The sequence below is a fragment of the Lepidochelys kempii genome, chromosome 22 (genome assembly GCF_965140265.1).
Source record: "Lepidochelys kempii isolate rLepKem1 chromosome 22, rLepKem1.hap2, whole genome shotgun sequence".
Taxonomy (NCBI): domain Eukaryota; kingdom Metazoa; phylum Chordata; order Testudines; family Cheloniidae; genus Lepidochelys; species Lepidochelys kempii.
In genome coordinates, this window is record NC_133277.1 from 7,206,032 (window position 1) to 7,225,449 (window position 19,418).

The following is a 19,418-nucleotide window of genomic DNA, read 5'->3' on the forward strand; positions in this document are numbered from 1 at the left end:
TACGTCCCATTTCGGCCAGGACCGTACCCTTTTTAAGCCTTGTCCTGGCTGTCCCAACTTTTTTGGCAAAAACGGGCTTTTGTCCCGTTGGCTCTTGATCAGTTGTTAAGAGCAAATGGGAGACATGCCTACTTTTTTTTTTTTTTTTTTTTTTTTTAGAAAGGTGGGGTGCGAAGGAACATGGGGCGGGGTGAGCGGCGATGCCAGCACCGGCCTTTGGAAAACATGGTCACCCTATCTCGTATTTGCATCACTGCTTGCCCAAGCCCTGCTTGCCCACCCCACGCCCCTGCGGGGATGGGGGCTAGGACGAGCAACTCAGGCCAGCTCCACGTGGGTTGGGGAGCTTGGGCCAGCCGGGGGAGGGCTCGGGCCAGCCCTGCACAGTGTCCAATTTGCCCTTTGGTGAAAAATGGTCACCCTATCCAAGCGTGAAGGAAGTTCCCGATCTAGAAGTCAAGGTTCCAACTCCACATCATTCCTTCAGACTTTCAGGTCCTCTTATAGTCTCTCCCCTCCTATTGCAGCTGTTCCACAGCTCATCTGACACACATTGCTCATACTACTCCAACCCATCCCAGCACAAATACCCTGACTTCCCGACTGAAGCATTCCTCTGCCAATCAAGCTGGTGCAGGGGGCAGGACATTCTCTCACAGACCCCAGCTCACTTTCCCTTGTGAAAGATGACAAGTCAAGGGAATGAAATTGGACTCTGCCTTTTTCCTCTTTGTGCTGAGCCATGCAGAAGTCTTCAATCCCTCCCCCCACCTTTTATTAACCTTAGAAATATCAGGAATGTCAAATCTGGCCTCCCTTCGTGCTTCTGGTAGCCCCACTGGAGGTCTCAGAAACGTGGAGTGTGAGGTTTCTTGTCCTTTAATCCAAAGGGTAAGGGAGTCTGACTCTTTAACACCGATATTTTCTCCCAAGTGTTTCTCAAGTGTCTGAGTTAAATACATTGTTAAAATCCGTGTCTGACTAAATATTTCTCATTCAGATTTAAATGCATGAGGTGAATCTGGCCTCCACTTAAGTCAATAGAGTGAGGATTTCACCCATAGTACTTTTAATGCCATAATCCTTTTCATTCTCCAGTCATCCATGGAGTCTTTCGAGGAAAATTGGACAGAGGAGATCTAGTTTCCAGTGCAAAAGCACCAGCAGGAAAAACCCAGCCACGTGTTAGGCCCTTGCTGTATCTCATAAAGAAGCAAAAAAGAGCTCCCACTTCCACATTGGCAGGTCTCGTTCCAGCTCCTCTGCTGTGTCATTTTAGAGCTGCCATCGACACATACTTTGTACTGCTGTCTTCCTGGAGAAATGCACTCTCCTTCCCGACTGCTGCTGCTGGCTCCTCTTCTACCGAACATCTGTATTTGGAGCCAAACCCCAATGTCTTCACTTAGTTGTTAGGCAAAACTCCCAAGTAAGTCCCATTTCTCTTCCCAAATCACTGGTATTTCCATGGCTGAGAAAGCAGATCCTCTTTCCTCTTCATCAGAGGGCCACCAATCACAGAATGATGTGAGTTTCATTATTGCTCTCTGGAAGGTGGAATAAGACGGGTTCAGCTTCATCTCCTTCCTCCTCTACTGCTAACAGCAATTGTCAATTATTAGCTCTATTGGTGTGTGCTTTTAAAGCAGGAAGAGGCTGTCAGCAAGAGGTTTTGAATCTGTACAGAGGAGAGTGGTCATCATGAAGCTGTAGCTAGTCATGGATTTGTTTCAATATTTACCCTTTGCAAATGTGACTGAATTTACCCTCGTTTCCTTCCTGAGAAGTATGTGATCTCAGAGAGGGACCGTGGCTCAAAGAGGTGAAATGACTTACCCAAAGCTACGGAGAATCAGTGGCTGAGCCAGAAACCCCCTCCTGGCCCCCCAAAACTCCTGACTCCCCATTCTGTGCCTCAAACACCAGATCAAATGCCTTTGTAGGGTGATATTAAGTTCCAAACACCAATTCAGAAGCAGCTTTCACTTTAATTGTACTTAGCTCTTCTAGATGGCTTTCACTGAGAGCTCTCAAGAACTTTATAGCTGCATGTTTTTGTTTCATCCACCTGTTGCTTTTTATCATTAACATACACTGTAAATGCTTTAGCACAGGGACTTCTTTTTTAGTGTGTTGGTACAGCTCCCCGCAAAATGGACAACCTGAGAGCTCTCGGCATTGTGTCATGACAAATGGGAAACAGGCACAGAAAGACAAGTTGACTTACCCAAAGTCACCCAGCAGGTCCATAACAGAGCTGGGAATGGAAAGGAGTCCTATGCCCAGATCCTCAAAAGTATTTAGGCACCTGATTTCCATTTGAAATCAGTGGGAGGAAGGTGCCTTTGAGAATCTGGGCCCTAGTCACTAGCATCCCCAACAGCTTCAGCAACAGCCCTCAGGATGTTTATAGAGAAGCATGGGTGGGAAGGACCCTGTCCGTAGAACAGCTGCAGGAGCCTTACAGTTGTCTGCCCATATCCTGGATCACTTCCCTGGTGTGATGCAGACTATTACAGTAGATGTAACTATAGGTAGCACTTATGGATATCATTGCCCGGAGCACTTCCTGTTGCTCAGCACTAAATTGGATTGCCAGATCCTTCTCCCATGTGCTTCATTTCTGGGAGGGAGGTTCAGGCACTAGCCTATCTAGTCTGGAAATCCGCTTCTGGGCACCCAGCTTTCCCAGCAATGTGTGCGCTAGCTCTGTTGTTTGATCTACTTTACTCTGATTGCTGCTTCTTGGAGGGCCCGGCTGTGCCTAGCTCTGGGATGAGCTCACAGTGAGGGAGCGGGCACAGGAGGGGACTCTGGCATTAGCAATGCTTGTAGGAAGCATATATGGAAGTTCCAATAAAGAGAGAGAGTGTGAGGGGGCGGGGGATGCAATGCAACCTGTGGAAAGGGGTAGCAGATGCCACTGCTGTGTGCAATCCCTGGACCATTGGGCCTCCCTGAGGTGGTGTACTTCTGGGAGCTGCTGCAAGGGTAGTTCTGTTCTAGTCCGGTTCTTACAGCCCTCATCAATGTAGTACAAACTCACTGAACATTAAATCCCATCAAATGAGGGTAAATCCATCCTCATCAGCGTATCCACACATTATACTCCACACCTGAACATAGCCATTATATGAACAACATAACCCCATATCTCAGTGTCTGTACTTTGACCCGTTAAACTTTTACCCCCAATCAGGGAGATTGCAGATTATGTATTCCTTACGCCACCTGTTCCTAAACCGAATTTCACAGCCCTTGATAATCTGTACCTTATTCCCTGATAACCAGAAACTTCTACGCTTAAACTCTGTACCGTTTTCTTTTTACTTCAACATCATCTTAATACAATTATTAAATCTGAGCCCCTGCCTGAAGTGCATTTGCATCTTCCCCCAGTGATCCCTTCTTTCTCTCTCACTCTGCCCAGGGAGAAACCATGTGGGGATGATTAATTCTGTTTTACACAAGTGATATGTAAACTCACCTGGACACCCTGCTACCATGAAAACAATTGGAGGAGCCACTGCTTGACCACCCCCAGTGAACACATCTTAAAGGTGTTAAAAACTGTCAGAGGTAGGTGCTAACATGTTTTAAACCACACTTGATTAAAGTATAATAGCCAGCGTGAGGTGGTGTTTTTTTATTAACAAAATACCATTTTTCTCCCTAAGCTAGACAAGGCCGAAGTCATTAGATCCTGGTTTGCAGTTTCTCAAAGTTACTGGCTCCTGGGTTGACCATTTAAACCTGGACATGGGTTAGCAAAAATGGGACCACCGTGGTGAACTAGAAATTCATAAACGCGGTCACCCACTGCAATCCAGCCAGCTCTCTGACTGGCGCTGCTCAGACAGGGCCATTCCACTCACTGCATTTTGTCAGCTCTCGCCAAGGTCTTGCTTTCCAAAATATCATTTGCAGCCAGGCTTTGCAGGACTGGGAGAACGATGAAAAGAAAATCTAAAGGTGCCATACCCTCCCTGACCTGAGTAAGCTGTCTGGTCTGCTGCTGTGAATCGTGACCATCTTAACCCACTCTTTTCACTCAGCTTTGGATTTTCTTTAAATGTTATGGAAACCCATCAACCCAGCTCCCCACCCACTGCTGGACTTTAGAGTCTGCTCCTCCATTAACACCATGTGTGGCATGTTCCTCTCCACACTTTTTTTTTTTAAACTCTTTAGTTACTTAGGAAGTTGTAAGAGGTTTACAAATCCTTGCTCTGTAAATAGAGGCAAACCAATAATCGTTACCACAGTGAGCTTTTGTTTAGAGAAATATTATACAGTAATAGGGCTATCACATCTCTCTATTGAACTGGGTGTTACCATATCACAGAGTTACCATCTTGACAGTATCCAGGACATGCTGTTGCTAGTGATTTTATTAAATTGAGTGAAATCCTTGATTCCATGTATTTAACAAAATAGGCATTTCTATTAAATGTTGTTGAAAAATTTGGACAGGTGTGCTGGTTTATTTGCAGGCAAATATACATTGAATATTGAATAAATGGTAACCAGATATGTAAATATCTACCTGTCCCTTATTTATAATTGGTTCATTAATTTTTCCATAACAACCACCTCTCGTATTTTTTGTACCATTCCTGTAAAGTTGGACTATTTTTCTTATTCCAATGAGAAGCCATCAGTATCCTTTCACCTACTAGCAGGCAAGATATTTATTCTTCATTTCCTCTTAGTGTGACCATTTCTGCCCGAAAGCTCCCAGATGATTACCCAAGGATCCTTTGGTAACAAATATCCAACCGTTTGTGATATTTGGTTAAGAACTGCATCCCGGTACTCTCTGCTGACTAGACATGTCCAGCATCAATGTGTAAAATCTCTTCTTTCACCACAGTTATTCAATCTTTTATTTATACATCCAATCTATGTGTATTACTTCTTAACCTGACTGGTGTGCACTACCATTGAAACAGTAGTGTAAAGAAATTTCCTTTTCTTGTACTACACACAGAGGTTTTTCCAGATCAAACCCCGTTCCTCTGACACAACTGGTCTAACCAGATACTTTTCCCAGAGTGCCCACACACTTTTTTTGTATCAAATGTCCCTCAGGAATACAGTGACTGTCACTTTGTCTCAAAGAAAAAAATTCCAACTGATTTCAACTTTATGCAGAGGAGATTTGCCTGCTGCAGTACCACATCGATCCACTAGATGGATGATTGCCTCAGAGATATCTCAACAGGCTTGAGAAATGGACCACTGTACCCGTATTCATGCTCGGACTTGTACTGCTTGTATTTTGCATCCCAATTTAACTCCTCCCATCAAAATACTTCCAACGCAAATTGTCTGTCGTGGACCAGCAAAGTGAACTGATTTATGACACTTGCAAAAGCCTGAGATCCTGCCCTTAAACAGGTTTCAGAGTAACAGCCGTGTTAGTCTGTATTCGCAAAAAGAAAAGGAGTACTTGTGGCACCTTAGAGACTAACCAATTTATTTGAGCATAAGCCTTCGTGAGCTCCAGCTCGCTTCATCGGATTCATACTGTGGAAAAAAGAGAAGATGTTTTTATACATACAAACCATGAAAACATGGGTGTTTACAACTACAAAAGGTTTTCTCTCCCCCAACCCCCCACTCTCCTGCTGGTAATAGCTTATCTAAAGTGATCACTCTCCTTACAATGTGTATGATGATCAAGGTGGGCCATTTCCAGCACAAATCCAGGGTTTAACAAGAACGTCTGAGGAGGGGGGTAGGAAAAAACAAGGGGAAATAGGTTACCTTGTATAATGACTTAGCCACTCCCAGTCTCTAGTCAAGCCTAAGTTAATTGTATCCAATTTGCAAATGAATTCCAATTCAACAGTCTCTCGCTGGAGTCTGGTTTTGAAGTTTTTCTGTTGTAATATCACAACTTTCATGTCTGTAATCGCGTGACCAGAGAGATTGAAGTGTTCTCCGACTGGTTTATGAATGTTATAATTCTTGACATCTGATTTGTGTCCATTTATTCTTTTACGTAGAGACTGTCCAGTTTGACCAATGTACATGGCAGAGGGGCATTCCTGACACATGATGGCATGTATCACATTGGTAGATGTGCAGGTGAACGAGCCTCTGATTGTGTGGCTGATGTTATTAGGCCCTGTGATGGTGTCCCCTGAATAGATATGTGGGCACAGTTGGCAACGGGCTTTGTTGCAAGGATAGGTTCCTGGGTTAGCGGTTCTGTTGTGTGGTATGTGGTTGCTGGTGAGTATTTGCTTCAGGTTGGGGGGCTGTCTATAGGCAAGGACTGGCCTGTCTCCCAAGATTTGTGAGAGTGTTGGGTCATCCTTCAGGATAGGATATAGATCCTTGATGATGCATTGGAGGGGTTTTAGTTGGGGGCTGAAGGTGACGGCTAGTGGCGTTCTGTTATTTTCTTTGTTAGGCCTGTCCTGTAGTAGGTGACTTCTGGGAACTCTTTTGGCTCTATCAATCTGTTTCTTCACTTTAGCAGGTGGGTATTGTAGTTGTAAGAATGCTTGATAGAGATCTTGTAGGTGTTTGCCTCTGTCTGAGGGGTTGGAGCAAATGCGGTTGTATCGCAGAGCGTGGCTGTAGACAATGGATCGTGTGGTGTGGTCAGGGTGAAAGCTGGAGGCATGTAGATAGGAATAGCGGTCAGTAGGTTTCCGGTATAGGGCGGTGTTTATGTGACCATCGTTTATTAGCACTGTAGTGTCCAGGAAGTGGATCTCTTGTGTGGACTGGACCAGGCTGAGGTTGATGGTGGGATGGAAATTGTTGAAATCGTGGTGGAATTCCTCAAGGGCTTCTTTTCCATGGGTCCAGATGATGAAGATGTCATCAATATAGCGCAAGTAGAGTAGGGGCGTTAGGGGACGAGAGCTGAGCAAGTGTTGTTCTAAGTCAGCCATAAACATGTTGGCATACTGTGGGGCCATGCGGGTACCCATAGCAGTGCTGCTGATTTGAAGGTATACATTGTCCACAAATGTAAAATAGTTATGGGTAAGGACAAAGTCGCATGGCCCCACAGTATGCCAACATGTTTATGGCTGACAGGCCAGTCCTTGTCTACAGACAGCCCCCCAACCTGAAGCAAATACTCACCAGCAACCAAATACCATACAACAGAACCACTAACCCAGGAACCTATCCTTGCAACAAAGCCCGTTGCCAACTGTGCCCACATATCTATTCAGGGGACACCATCACCGGGCCTAATAACATCAGCCACACTATCAGAGGCTTGTTCACCTGCACATCTACCAATGTGATATATGCCATCATGTGCCAGCAATGCCCCTCTGCCATGTACATTGGTCAAACTGGACAGTCTTTACGTAAAAGAATAAATGCACACAAATCAGATGTCAAGAATTATAACATTCATAAACCAGTCGGAGAACACTTCAATCTCTCTGGTCACACGATTACAGACATGAAAGTTGCGATATTACAACAGTAAAACTTCAAAACCAGACTCCAGCGAGAGACTGTTGAAATGGAATGCATTTGCAAATTGGATACAATTAACTTAGGTTACCTTGCATAATGACTTAGCCACTCCCAGTCTCAAGTCAAGCCTATTTCCCCTTGTTTTTTCTGACACCCCCCCCCCCCCCGCCGTTCCTCAGATGTTCTTGTTAAACCCTGGATTTGTGCTGGAAATGGCCCACCTTGATTATCATACACATTGTAAGGAGAGTGATCACTTTAGATAAGCTATTACCAGCAGGAGAGTGGGGTGGGGGGAGAGAAAACCTTTTGTAGTTGTAAATACCCATGTTTTCGTGGTTTGTATGTATAAAAACATCTTCTGTATTTTCCACAGTATGCATCCGATGAAGTGAGCTGGAGCTCACAAAAGCTTATGCTCAAATAAATTGGTTAGTCTCTAAGGTGCCACAAGTACTCCTTTTCTTTTTGCCTTTAAACAATCCACCCCAGAGCTCTTCTGTGTGAGTGAGATTTTGTTGCAGACAATTGCAAGGCAACTGAAAGTCAGTTAAGGCCATTGGCTTGCAACAAACCAGCAAAAAGCGAGCAATGCCAATGTGTGCACTTCACTTGCAATCAAGTCAAGGCATCTAGATACCTGGTTCTAGTTTATCGTAAAGACAGGACCTTAACTGTGTCTGTCACGGTTGGGCATGCCTGACTCTTTAGCCTGGTTTCAGAACACACAACACATTGGGAACCATGGCACCAAGTCATTTGACTCGTTTGCAGTTAAAAGGCAGTTGGCAAGTGCTGCCTTTTCTAATTCACAGCCTACTGCAGAGGTTTTGCCTTTAAAGCCATGATCATAGAAATGCAGGGCTGGAAGGGACCTCAAGAGGTCCTCTAGTCCAGCCAACCATGCTGAAGCAGGATTCAGCAGGTAAACCTAGCCCATCCCTGACAGGTGTTTGTCTAACCTGTTCTTAAAAACCTCCGGTGATGCAGATTCCACAGCCTCCCTAGATAGCCTGTTTCAGGGCTTAACAAATCGTATAATTAGAAAGTTTTCCTAATATCTAATTTAAATCTCTCCTGCTGTGAACTAAGCCCATTACTTCTTGTGCTACCCTTGGTGGACATGGAAAACAATCAATCAGCATCCTCTTTAACACACCTTTTCTGAAGACTGTTCTCGTGTGCCCCCTCAGCCTTCTCTTCTGAAGACTAAACGTGCCCAATTCTGTCAATCTTTCTTCACAGGCCACGTGTTCTAAATGTTTTATTTTTATTGCTCTCCTATGGACTCTCTCCAATTTGTCCATGTGCAGTGCCCGAAATGGGAAACAGTACTCCAGCTGAGGCCTCACCAGTGCTGAAAGGGCAGAACAATTATGTCCCATGTCATACATATGGCACTCCTGTAAATACGCCCTAGACTTTTGCCGCAGCGTCTCACTATTGACTCATAGTCAATGTGCAGTCTACTATGATCTCCAGATCCTTGCCGGCAGCACAGCCGCCTAACCAGTTTTTCCCCCTTTTTGTAGTTGTGCATCTGATTTTCCCTTCCTGAATGTAGTACTTAGCTCTTGTCTTTATTAACTTTCATTTTATTGATTTCAGACCAATTTTTCAGTTTATCGAGATCACTTTTTGAATTCTAATCCAGTTGTGCAAAGTGCTTGCAATCCCTCTCCCAGCTTGGTGTTAGCCGCAAATTTTGCACACGTATCTTTTACTTCTTCATCTAAGTTAAAGAAATTATTGAATAGTACCAGACCCAGAACAGATGCCTGCAGGACTCCACTCGATATGTCCTTCCAGTCTGAAAGCAAAACAATCAGCAATTCTATGTAAAAGAAAAATTGGCAAAACCATACTTATGCCAGCAAGATCATGGTCTAAGTGTTACCTTGTCTATTCTTACTCATTATCCATAATAACAACTTATTAAAAAATAACTATCAAAGTTCTTAATGTACCTTTAACAATTCTTCATTGTATCTTTCGCTCTTGTGAATCAGTATATGTCACCACCTACTACCCTTTAGTCTGTTAGAAGTGGGGGGGATTATGGAAAACATGGTGCTTTACTGTCAGCATTCCAGATCTTCTTTAAACATGGGTTTTTCATTCGAAGTCCAGTTTTGTTTGTGAATTACCATAATTCCTCCCCCCTCCCCCCCGCACTTCATTAGAAATTTTCCTGTGAATGTATTTTGAGGGAGTGGCTCAGTTTTAGGACCTTGATATTTAGTTGTTTTTAATGGTATCCCAACAGGTCTTTCTGAAAGAAGGAATCCAATTTCAAGGTTCTTACAGGGGTTGTAGCTGGTATCAGGAGGTGAGCTGCCATTCAGGGAACCGCGAGCGGTCATCTAGTCCCGCCCCCTGCACTCAAGGCAAGACTAAGTATTATCTAGACCATCCCTGACAAGTGTTTGTCGAACCTGCTCTTAAAAACCTCTAATGTTGCAGATTCTACAGCCTCCCTAGGCAGTTTATTCCAGTGCTTAACTACCCTCACAGGAAGTTTTTCCTAATGTCCAACCTAAATGCAAGCCCATTGCTTCTTGTCCTGTCCTCAGAGATTAATGAACAATTTGGTACACCGCAATTATTGAACAGCTTTCTAAGAGTATTAACACATGTCAGCTCATGCCCCCCAGGCAGTGCAAGGGTACTTGTGTTATGACTGCTTTAGTCCTGAGCTACTCAACCATAGATCCCTGGATTACCTGTTCCCTGCTCTTACCCCACTAGACCATGCTTCTTCTATGCTTCACACTCTCCTGGGCATTGCATATTTAGCTGAGAGACTGGAGTGGTTCTGAATGACATTTTCTGCTCATTGGCTTTTGCTGTGTCTCCTCCTAGTGAATCACCTTTTTTATTTACTCTTTGGAACATGAGGTAACCGGACACCACGTACATTTCATTTCTCTTCTGATCCCACTTTTATCACCATGCGAGTAGCTGGATGAGATTTAGGTCTCTTCTTGGAAGTGAATGTGGACATAGCTGGATTGGTTTCTATATGACTGCCTCGCAGAAGTGTGTGTGGGAGGAATGGGTGTTAGCGATTGCTGCTGGAGGTTGGATTTAGGACCTGTCCCTGAGAGCAGAGCACTTAGAGTTTATTGACTTCCAGTAAAGGAAGCACCTTTAGTTTTGAAACAGTTTGAACTCAGCCCTTCCCGAGCCAGGGAGCGTGAATGCTCATGGATTTAGTTCAGCGTGGACTATTGTGATTATCTAGTCTGACCTTCTGCACCGTGCAGGCCACAGAAGCTCACCCCACCCACTCCTGTACTAGACCCCTAACCTCTGCCTGAGTCACTGAAGTCCTCCAATCACGATTTAAAGACTTCAAATGCAGAGAATTGAAATTATTGCTGTTATAGTATGCTATGGCGTGAGAAGTACCAGGAACTTGGCAGTTAGCCGACATCTAGAAGTCACTGTGTAAGCACACTCCTAGTCCAACAGCAATGGAATGGCTAGCCCCCCTGAACACAGCACATGGGTGTACCGTCTTAGTGCTTTAGCTCATCATGAAGGGATATCCTTCCTATCTGCTAAATGTTGTACAGGGCAGATAGTGTATCAAGCCTCACCTCTACTGGCTTCTTTAACCTGTAATGGATAACTCCTGGAACAGTTACGGCATGATTGCTGTTTCATACCAAAATACATTCACTGTTAAAGATAAGGACCCTCCCTGAGATCAGTTTCAACCCTGTAAATCTAATGGCTGAGTTCCACCCAGGATGAATTTGGCCTGTAATGTTTAAATGGCGTATGAAGAACACAGTCACACTCTTCCTAAAGGAGTGATTGTGTCTGAGTAAAAAGAACAGGAGTACTTGTGGCACCTTAGAGACTAACAAATTTATTTGAGCATAAGCTTTCGTGAGCTACAGCTCGCTTCATCGGATGCATTCAGTGGAAAATACAGTGAGGAGATTTATACACACACCGAACATGAAAAAACGGGTATCATCGTACACACCCATTTTTTTCATGTTCTGTGTGTATATAAATCTCCTCACTGTATTTTCCGTTGAATGCATCCGATGAAGTGAGCTGTAGCTCTCGAAAGCTTATGCTCAAATAAATTGGTTAGTCTCTAAGGTGCCATTCGTACTCCTCTTCTTTTTGCAAATACAGACTAACATGGCTGCTACTCTGAAATGTGTCTGAGTAGTTAAGCAGCAAGAGCTATGAGTCAAACTCCTGAGTTACTCATCTCTCTGCTCCAATTTCTGCATCCGTTAAAATGGGGCTCATTATACTTCCTTTTCTCACAGGGGGCTAGAAGATTTAATTGATTACAACTTGGATTAGTGCTTTGAGATCTTGGTACTTCTCGGTCCCTTTCCCCCAAAGAGTTATTACTACATTTATTAGAGTCATGGAGTTTAAGGTCAGAAGTCTGACTTCCGTGTATCACAGGCCAAGAGCCGCACAGTAAACCTAACAACCGAACTGTGAGCAAATATTACAGGCCTCAGGCACTGAGAGAGTTCTGTGCCACAGGCAGAGAAGAGAAGGGACTGAGGTGCACTGGTGCCCAAGGCCCTGGCAAGCAATTGATTTAAGTGAGCTGTACCCAGATGATTCTGGTAAGTGACCCACACCCATGTGCTGCAGCGGAAGGTGGAAAAACAATGAAAAACCCAAAGTCCCTACCCTTCTGCCCTTACATAGGGAGATGAGTTAGATCCTGAGCTTGTGAGTAGGAACCAGCCAACCAAGCATCTGCGAGAGAGAATGTTCTTTGCCACCTCCGAACACTGGCTCTCCCGCTCCAGTTTCCCATCTCCAGCCATAGCCATCCCTGATGGTTCAAAGGAAGGAGTCATACAAAATCATTGGGGGGGGGGAGAACAGGGGTATCCCTTTCTGACCCCTTCACACGATCATTTATTTTGTTCTCTCTCCCCTGATCTTTATCTAACAGTGTTTAAGTGACTTATGTTCATGATGTATCAAAACCCAATAAAAATATAACCTCTGTGAAAAAAGAAAGCTTTGGGAAAATATATCCATCCTGTATATAACTGCATACCATTGAAAACATGCCAAGCAGATTGTCAGCTCAGTGGGGCAGAGACCATCTTTTTGTTCTGTGTTCGTACTGTGCCTAGCACCAGGGCCTCGTGGGCCATGCCTCGGGTTCCTGAGTGCTGCTGCACCATGAAGAATAAATCAATAATACCATTATTGCAGTGAAACGGACCTAAGGCCAGCTCTCTGCCCCCAAACTGTAGAACTGAAAGGCCGTAATTAGCTTGGGGCCCCTGACTTCTCTGTCTCTTTAGTTCCTTTGCATCGTCACACTTTTCCCCCCCAGACACTTCAGATTGCTGCCTCGTATGCAAAAAGCTGCTCAGCACAGCAGGTGAAAGCATTAGCCTGTAAGCAGTAGGAACCTGATTCACCAAAGTGCTGAACACTCCCAACTCCAGGTGACGTCAGCAGCAGCTGCGGGTGTTCGGAAACAGTGAATCAGGATGGCAGCGTACAAATCCTGTCTTCAGCCCCAGCGCGGAGCTCCTTCCGCTCCCAGCAAAAGCACTTAGCTTGATAACACAATGGGTGCTGAGGAGGGACTGGAGAGGGAAGAGAGAGCAGTGGATCAGTTCAGGGAGGGTGCTGCATGGCTCAGAAATGCCCTTCCGCCTGCCTACCAGTGTAACACAGAAACTGCTCTCTGGCCGGCAGCCCCCGAGGCTCCTAAGGCAGGGAGGCTGGTAGAAACACAGCCAGCTATTGCACAACACAGCTGGTTCTCGTCCAGTCAGTCTTCTATGATACCGCATAGGCCACCTGTAGGCCCCCCACCTGCTCCTGAGACCAGCCACCTATCGGTTTCAGGTTTCGAAGGTTAGTCTTTATCTAAGGATACTTCCTGGTTAAGTGATTGGGATGGTAGGAGCTTGTGAGAGAGCAGGAGAAGGGGGGGTGGGGAGGGAGTTAAGGTTTCTACATGCAGGAGAAGGAGCTGTCAGTGTACATTGTGGTTTATATGTACACAAAGAGCAAATCGTAGGAGCAGATCTTCCACACATGGGCTGCAGGAATGGCCTACGGCAGATTTGCAATCAGAATGATATAGTTTAGACTAAGGAAAACAACAGAGAGAGCGAGCACAGGATATGACAGGTTTCAGAGTAGCAGCCGTGTTAGTCGGTATTCGCAAAAAGAAAAGGAGGACTTGTGGCACCTTAGAGACTAACCAATTTATTTGAGCATAAGCTTTCGTGAGCTACAGCTCAATTCATCGGATGCTGTAGCTCAAGAAAGCTTATGCTCAAATAAATTGGTTAGTCTCTAAGGTACTCCTTTTCTTTTCACAGGATATGAGTGTGTCTCCTCTGTCACAGGCTGTCCCAGCCACAAGTGTGAGAACACAATGGCAGCTTCTGCTGTGCACTGGCAGAGTTTTTAGGAATATAAAAGGACAGTGCATGGCAGATCCCACTTTCCCAGCTACATCCACCCCACCCTGTAAGGATGGATTAAGGCTGGATCCTTGGGGGAGAGACCAACTGGTGTGAAAGGGACCCAGGTCAGCAGTGAGGAACACAGGGCCAGGCTATAAGGGGTGTGGCAAGCGTATTAGAAATTCATGTGGATCATACCCAAGTCTGGAAAATGGAATTGAGACGAGGTCAGACTGTTTTGCTGGTGTAGCTATACCCGTATACCAGGCCAGCAAACATCAGCAGAATGGGTGCAGCTTATACCGACAAAACTGTGCTTTTCCCAGTAGCATCACTTATTCCAGCCTCCCTGAGCAAAACAATCTGTACCTGTCAACGTTACAGTTTTGTCCGAATAACTTCATCTGCACTAGTGGCTTCTGCCAGCACAGTTATATATCGATCACAGAGCGGACCTCCTCTCATCTTTGACCAGCACAAGTATGCTGACAAAAGCTTTTGGAGAGTAGACATGGCCTAAGGAGGAAAGAGCTGGGTTGGAAGAGACCCTGTGAATGGCAGGAGAGGAAGATCAAAGAGTTGGGGGAGAGGAGCTGGGCAGAAGCTGAAAAGTTGAGGTGAATCCATGTTTCATTTATTCTTAATCCACCCCTGAGCCTGGAAGATTAAAAATTAGGGAGTCCAGGGATTTGGCCCCTATTTGGCCACACACCTCGTCCCTAAAGAAATAGCCGAGGAGGAGAATGTGGGTGGATGGAGTTTCAATATAAATAGGCCCCACCCACAATTTTCAAATCTGCCTCCAGATCAGTTTCCCCAAAGTTTGGATCTGAGGTTTTGTTGTGGCTTCATCTCACGGTCTAGCGATAGACCCGGTCAGTCCCACTGCAGCCACATCTGTTGTTAACCTTAACATCTGATGGTATGGGCACCACATGCCATGCTGTAGGCATTTGTCTGCATCCTGAAACTGTTACCAAGTAAATGCCTTCCCTTGATTCATCAGAGCTTAGCTGCCCACAAAAGTGGTGCTGCTTTAACTAGTCGGGTATTACTAGAATGGTACAACCTCCCTGTTGTGGATGCAGTTATATCAGTATAAAGCTGATTTATGCTGGCATAGGTATTCACATACACGAAGGGGACTAGGCTATACTGGTCTAAGACTCCTTTATATCAGTATAACTGGCCACGCTAGGGGGTGTACCAGGATAACTAGTCTGGTAAAAAAAAGTCACTCCCAACAACAAATAGTTATGCTGGTACAAAAATGGTGTGTGGACCAAACCATGGTGACCAAACACATAGGGACACCCAGGCATTAGAATCTTTGGTGCAATCTGCAACCCTACTCAAAGCAGTGAGAAGATGGGACCTGGTGTTTGCTGGCATAGACTCCCCGCTGGGAAGTCCTTTGTTCACTCCCTGTTGCTTCCCAGCTCTATTCTAGTGGCTCACATTGTCAATTTCACCTTAGCAGCCTATTCAGAAAGGTTTGATTGCTCTGTGCCTGCATGAAATTAGTGCATTTCCCCAGCACAACCTCTCCCCTGAGAAGTAGGGCTCCATTGTTACCGTTTGGCTTCAGTATGGGAGAGAGAGAGAGTGTGTGTGTGTGTGGTGAGGGGGGGCTCAATTGAGAGGAATCTGCTGTAGCTCAGGAAAGCTTATGCTCAAATAAATTTGTTAGTCTCTAAGGTACCACAAGTCCTCCTTTTCTAATTGCTGCGTATCCCCCCCCAAATATCCACTCCCAGCTAGTGCCTGGGGGTGTCACCCCACATGCCCAGTGCCTGGGGGTATCCCCAAAATTTGATAAGGTTTTGGGGAAGGTTATTCTAGTGGGAATAAAGGGGGCTTTTCTGCTGCTTTGATTTACCAGCTGGCTGGTTCCTTTATGTATACATGTTTATTTCTATGGGGGGGGGGGGCTCCTCGTGTTACTGTAAATCTAATTAATTTTTGGGTCGCCCAGAGTTTTTCTAATTGTTAAAATATATGAAATGCTCGCTCCTCACCAGTGTGTGTGGGCACCCCTGTATCTGGGTGCCTCACAGGGACAGAGGACCGGAACCACCAGGGTTGTTTTTTTTTTGCAAGTGAATAGAGCTGCTGAATGAGCCTTTTGCAGGGGCAGGATCTTTCACCTGCCAGAAGAAAGAGAGAGAGAGGAGGGGCTCAGGCGAGGTAATCTCGTGTGATCACACACACAGAGAGAAACAGCCACACCTTGAAACTACCTGAGCTCCAGGAGAAGGGGAGGAAAACTCCAGATAAACAACACAGGGAGGAGAAAAGGGCAAGGGAAGGGGACCAAAGTGCGGGACCCAAGTGGGAGGGTAACCTAGGGAGCAAGGAAGTACTGTACTCCGAGACCGTGCAGTTCCCACAGCTGGCTTCACCCGGTCTCTGAGTTTCAGCTGAAACTGATCAGCCATGGACTCAGGTTTTTGAGCTACTCAGCCACCAGGAAGGACTTTGCACACCGCAGCAGGACCAACTACTCTGTGCGCTGGGACTGAAAACGTTGAATTGTTTGGGGTGCAAACTCCACATCCCCATTCTCCCAAACCTCCAAAAAAGGAGGGGGGAAGGAAAACATGAACTATTGGCCTTCGGAAGAAAGAAAAATGAATGATTATCAGCTTTCCCCAGGAAGAAAACTGAAAACCTCGGATTCAGGGCTGAAGTACAACAATAGAAAAGAGGTGAGCTGCATTTGAGGGGGCTGTTTTCTAACCCTTTCCCTCTCCTGTTTGAGGAGTGAGGTGGCTTTCTTCAGGGAGGGGAAGGCCAGTTCTAAGGGCGCTTGCTTGCAAGATGCAGATTTTAGGGTGTTTTCTAAAATAAAAACGAGTTCCAAGTATTTCCTAGTGCTGGCTCGAAGGCTTGTGGAGTGACCGGGAGCGTTCTGCTTTCCTGGCTTGTGGGATGGATAAGCAGCAGCTCTTGCACAGCAAATCACACGTAGTGGGGAGGGAGGCTGGAACTGGTTGCTGCTTTAGCTCAGGGTGTCTTCGATTACAGGGTTTGGGCTGGTCTGATGAGTCCTTGCAGGGCTTTTCATAGGAGAAATGCTGTCTGTTAGTTTTCACAGCAACAGAACTGTTGGATAGGCCTTTCGTCCCACTTCACCTTAGCTGGAGGTGACTTACAGGAATGCTCTTGTTCAGACTCTTTCATGCAAACTGGAACCTGTTTTGAATCCGCTTTGGTTAAACCAGCGGACAGCCTTGTATGGACCATCTTACATAGACTTAAACCTCAGGTTGTTTTGATTTTTAGCTTAATGCAGGCTGTGGCTGTGTTACAAACTGTACTGTGCCAGCTTTGAATCAGTTTGAATGCAAGTAATTGAGTTCAATACAGGGGTAATTGGGTGAAATGCTGTGGTTTATGTTATACAGGTCAGACTAGATGACCTAATAATAGTTCATTCTCACCTTAAAATCCATTACTCTAAAAACCAATTTAGTTAAACAGGTGCAAAACATAATTTCAGTACTCTTAACTCAAGTTTGAACCAGGCTTATATCGTTTTAGGTTAAAACGAGTACAGATATTTTCAATAGCTATAAATGCAATTTAAGTGTGTTAAGAGTCCACACTGTTTTGCACTGGATCTAACTCAAATAGTTCAAAATCCCCCCTGTATGTGATCTAGAGCAAGTTACTTGTGCAGCCCAGGCCTTACCTCAATTAAGGGGCCTGTTTTGTTGCTTATTGGTTGTGTGGATTATTGCTCTTGGCTTGTGAGAGGGCCAGGCTAACCTGGCCTTGTATCTTAACTCCAAGGCCTTGGTTTGGAATTTCCTGCTAAGGTGTTGAACAGTTCTGGTGAGGCCTTATCACTTGAAGGGTAAGGTCATGTCAGAGAGGATATTTTCTGAGAGTGGATTTGGGCCACTGGTGCTCACCCAGAAGCATGTGCACCTCTTACAGTTTCTGCTTATTTTAAAACCTGGCGTTTAGAAAATTGTATTTTTATATTAAAACAAAGTGTAAGTGACTTCCCAGATTGTTTCTAGTCTCTTAGTTTCAGAGTAACAGCCGTGTTAGTCTGTATTCGCAAAAAGAAAAGGAGGACTTGTGGCACCTTAGTCTCTTAGTTGTTGATCTTTGATCTGTGGGTTCCTCCTAGAGTGATTGTTAGCGGGCAATGGTGAAGAATTGCTGAGTCACTTTCTTCTTGCCCTGAATGAAGAATTTAGTTATTCAAGGCAAATGGCCCCATCTGGTCTCAGGCTGTGAGAATGTCTTTGATGTAGAGTTAACTCTGCATCAATCTACACTCAAGTTACTCCTCTCCAGTGAGCCTAGCTTGTAGCCATGCTACAAAACAACCCTCAAGTGCTGTCTCCACACAGGTCACGGCAGTGGTGCGAGGAGGAATGATAGGAAGGCATTGGAGGACTAGGGGTGGTACCCTGCATTCTGGTTGTCTTAGCAGCTGATTAATTGTGCTCCCAGTCTGAACGTCCTTCCAGGCCAGCCAGCTTGAGTTAGCACCACTGACACTGAGTGAAGGGGTTTTGCTGTGGATGGGATTCTAGGAGCAACCTGGGAGTTAACTTCGCAGAGAAGATGAGCCCTGTCTTCACTGCAGAGTTTCTACCTATTATCTTTCCCCTGCCCTGCCTTGCCCTGCCTAATGGCTTGTTACAGATTTGAAGAATCAGTAATTGTATCTGCATCTATGCAGCCCAAGCAGATCAGCTGCTCTGTAAAGACCTTTATTGTTTCATATTCTGTGGTGCCGAGAGCTTTCATTAAGCAGAAAACTGAGAGGTTCTCAGATTTGGAGTCACGTTCTGTTCTGTGTCCGCCTCAGAGCCCCGCAGGAGTCCCTGACGTGAATGAGAGCAGAACGTAGGCCCCTTAGAAATACCATTGGTGGAGAATCCATAATGCAGCCAAGCAGAGAAGAGACGGCAAGGCCTGATTGCTTTAACCTTTCCACGCTTCATGTGCAGCTTGTTCAGAGGTAATCAGTGTTGCAGCTGAGGAGCTGGTTCTGGTTAGCAACTTCAATTACAATTCCTCCTTGGGGTGACGAGGAAGACTGCGTGGATCTGCAAAGCTTTGTGGCCATGCCACTTGTGTGAGCTGTATAGTTAGTCCATCCTGGAGCTGAGTGAACTCTTCCCAGGAATAATCTTACCTGATTAATTCAGCCTTTATTTTCTCTTCATGTGTTAGCAGCAAGCAGGTGGTCTGGTCAGTAGGACAATTCCAACTACTTCACTCAAATGAATTTTATTTAGCCTTTGGGCTGTTTGGTGACCTACTCACTGCAGCTCTCAGTGGTGTCTGATTGCAGCTGTTTCTTGCTCCTTCAGTGTGTGATTTCCCCACAGGGCTTGTTAAGGCTACTGTTGCTGACAACATGCAGCAGAACTGGTGCGCGAATAAGCACTATTTTGCTGCAGTTGTAGCCAAGGAGGACAAATTATATTCAGGACTAGTTCAGTAACCATGGTTGAATCTGCTCTGAGCAGGAGGATAGACCAAAGATGGCCAGTCAAATGC

At 45.3% G+C, this 19,418-nt stretch overlaps 1 protein-coding gene across 4 annotated transcripts in view; it reads left to right on the forward strand.

Moving 5' to 3' along the window:
* ST14 (ST14 transmembrane serine protease matriptase) overlaps window positions 1-19,418 on the forward strand; it is an 88,080-nt gene that overhangs the window by 18,861 nt on the left and 49,801 nt on the right. The window contains exon 5 of one of the 4 annotated variants that reach the window (XM_073321182.1): window positions 3,431-3,579. The exons of 1 other annotated variant lie outside the window; for it this stretch is intronic. Coding sequence is in view for 1 of the 3 variants with exons in the window: in XM_073321179.1 (XP_073177280.1) it covers window positions 16,490-16,597 (108 nt within the window). In the remaining 2 variants the exon portion in view is untranslated. Of the gene's footprint in view, window positions 1-3,430; window positions 3,580-15,681; window positions 16,598-19,418 lie in introns of those variants that run through there. 2 more of the 4 variants (XM_073321179.1, XR_012155949.1) reach the window with 2 other exon arrangements.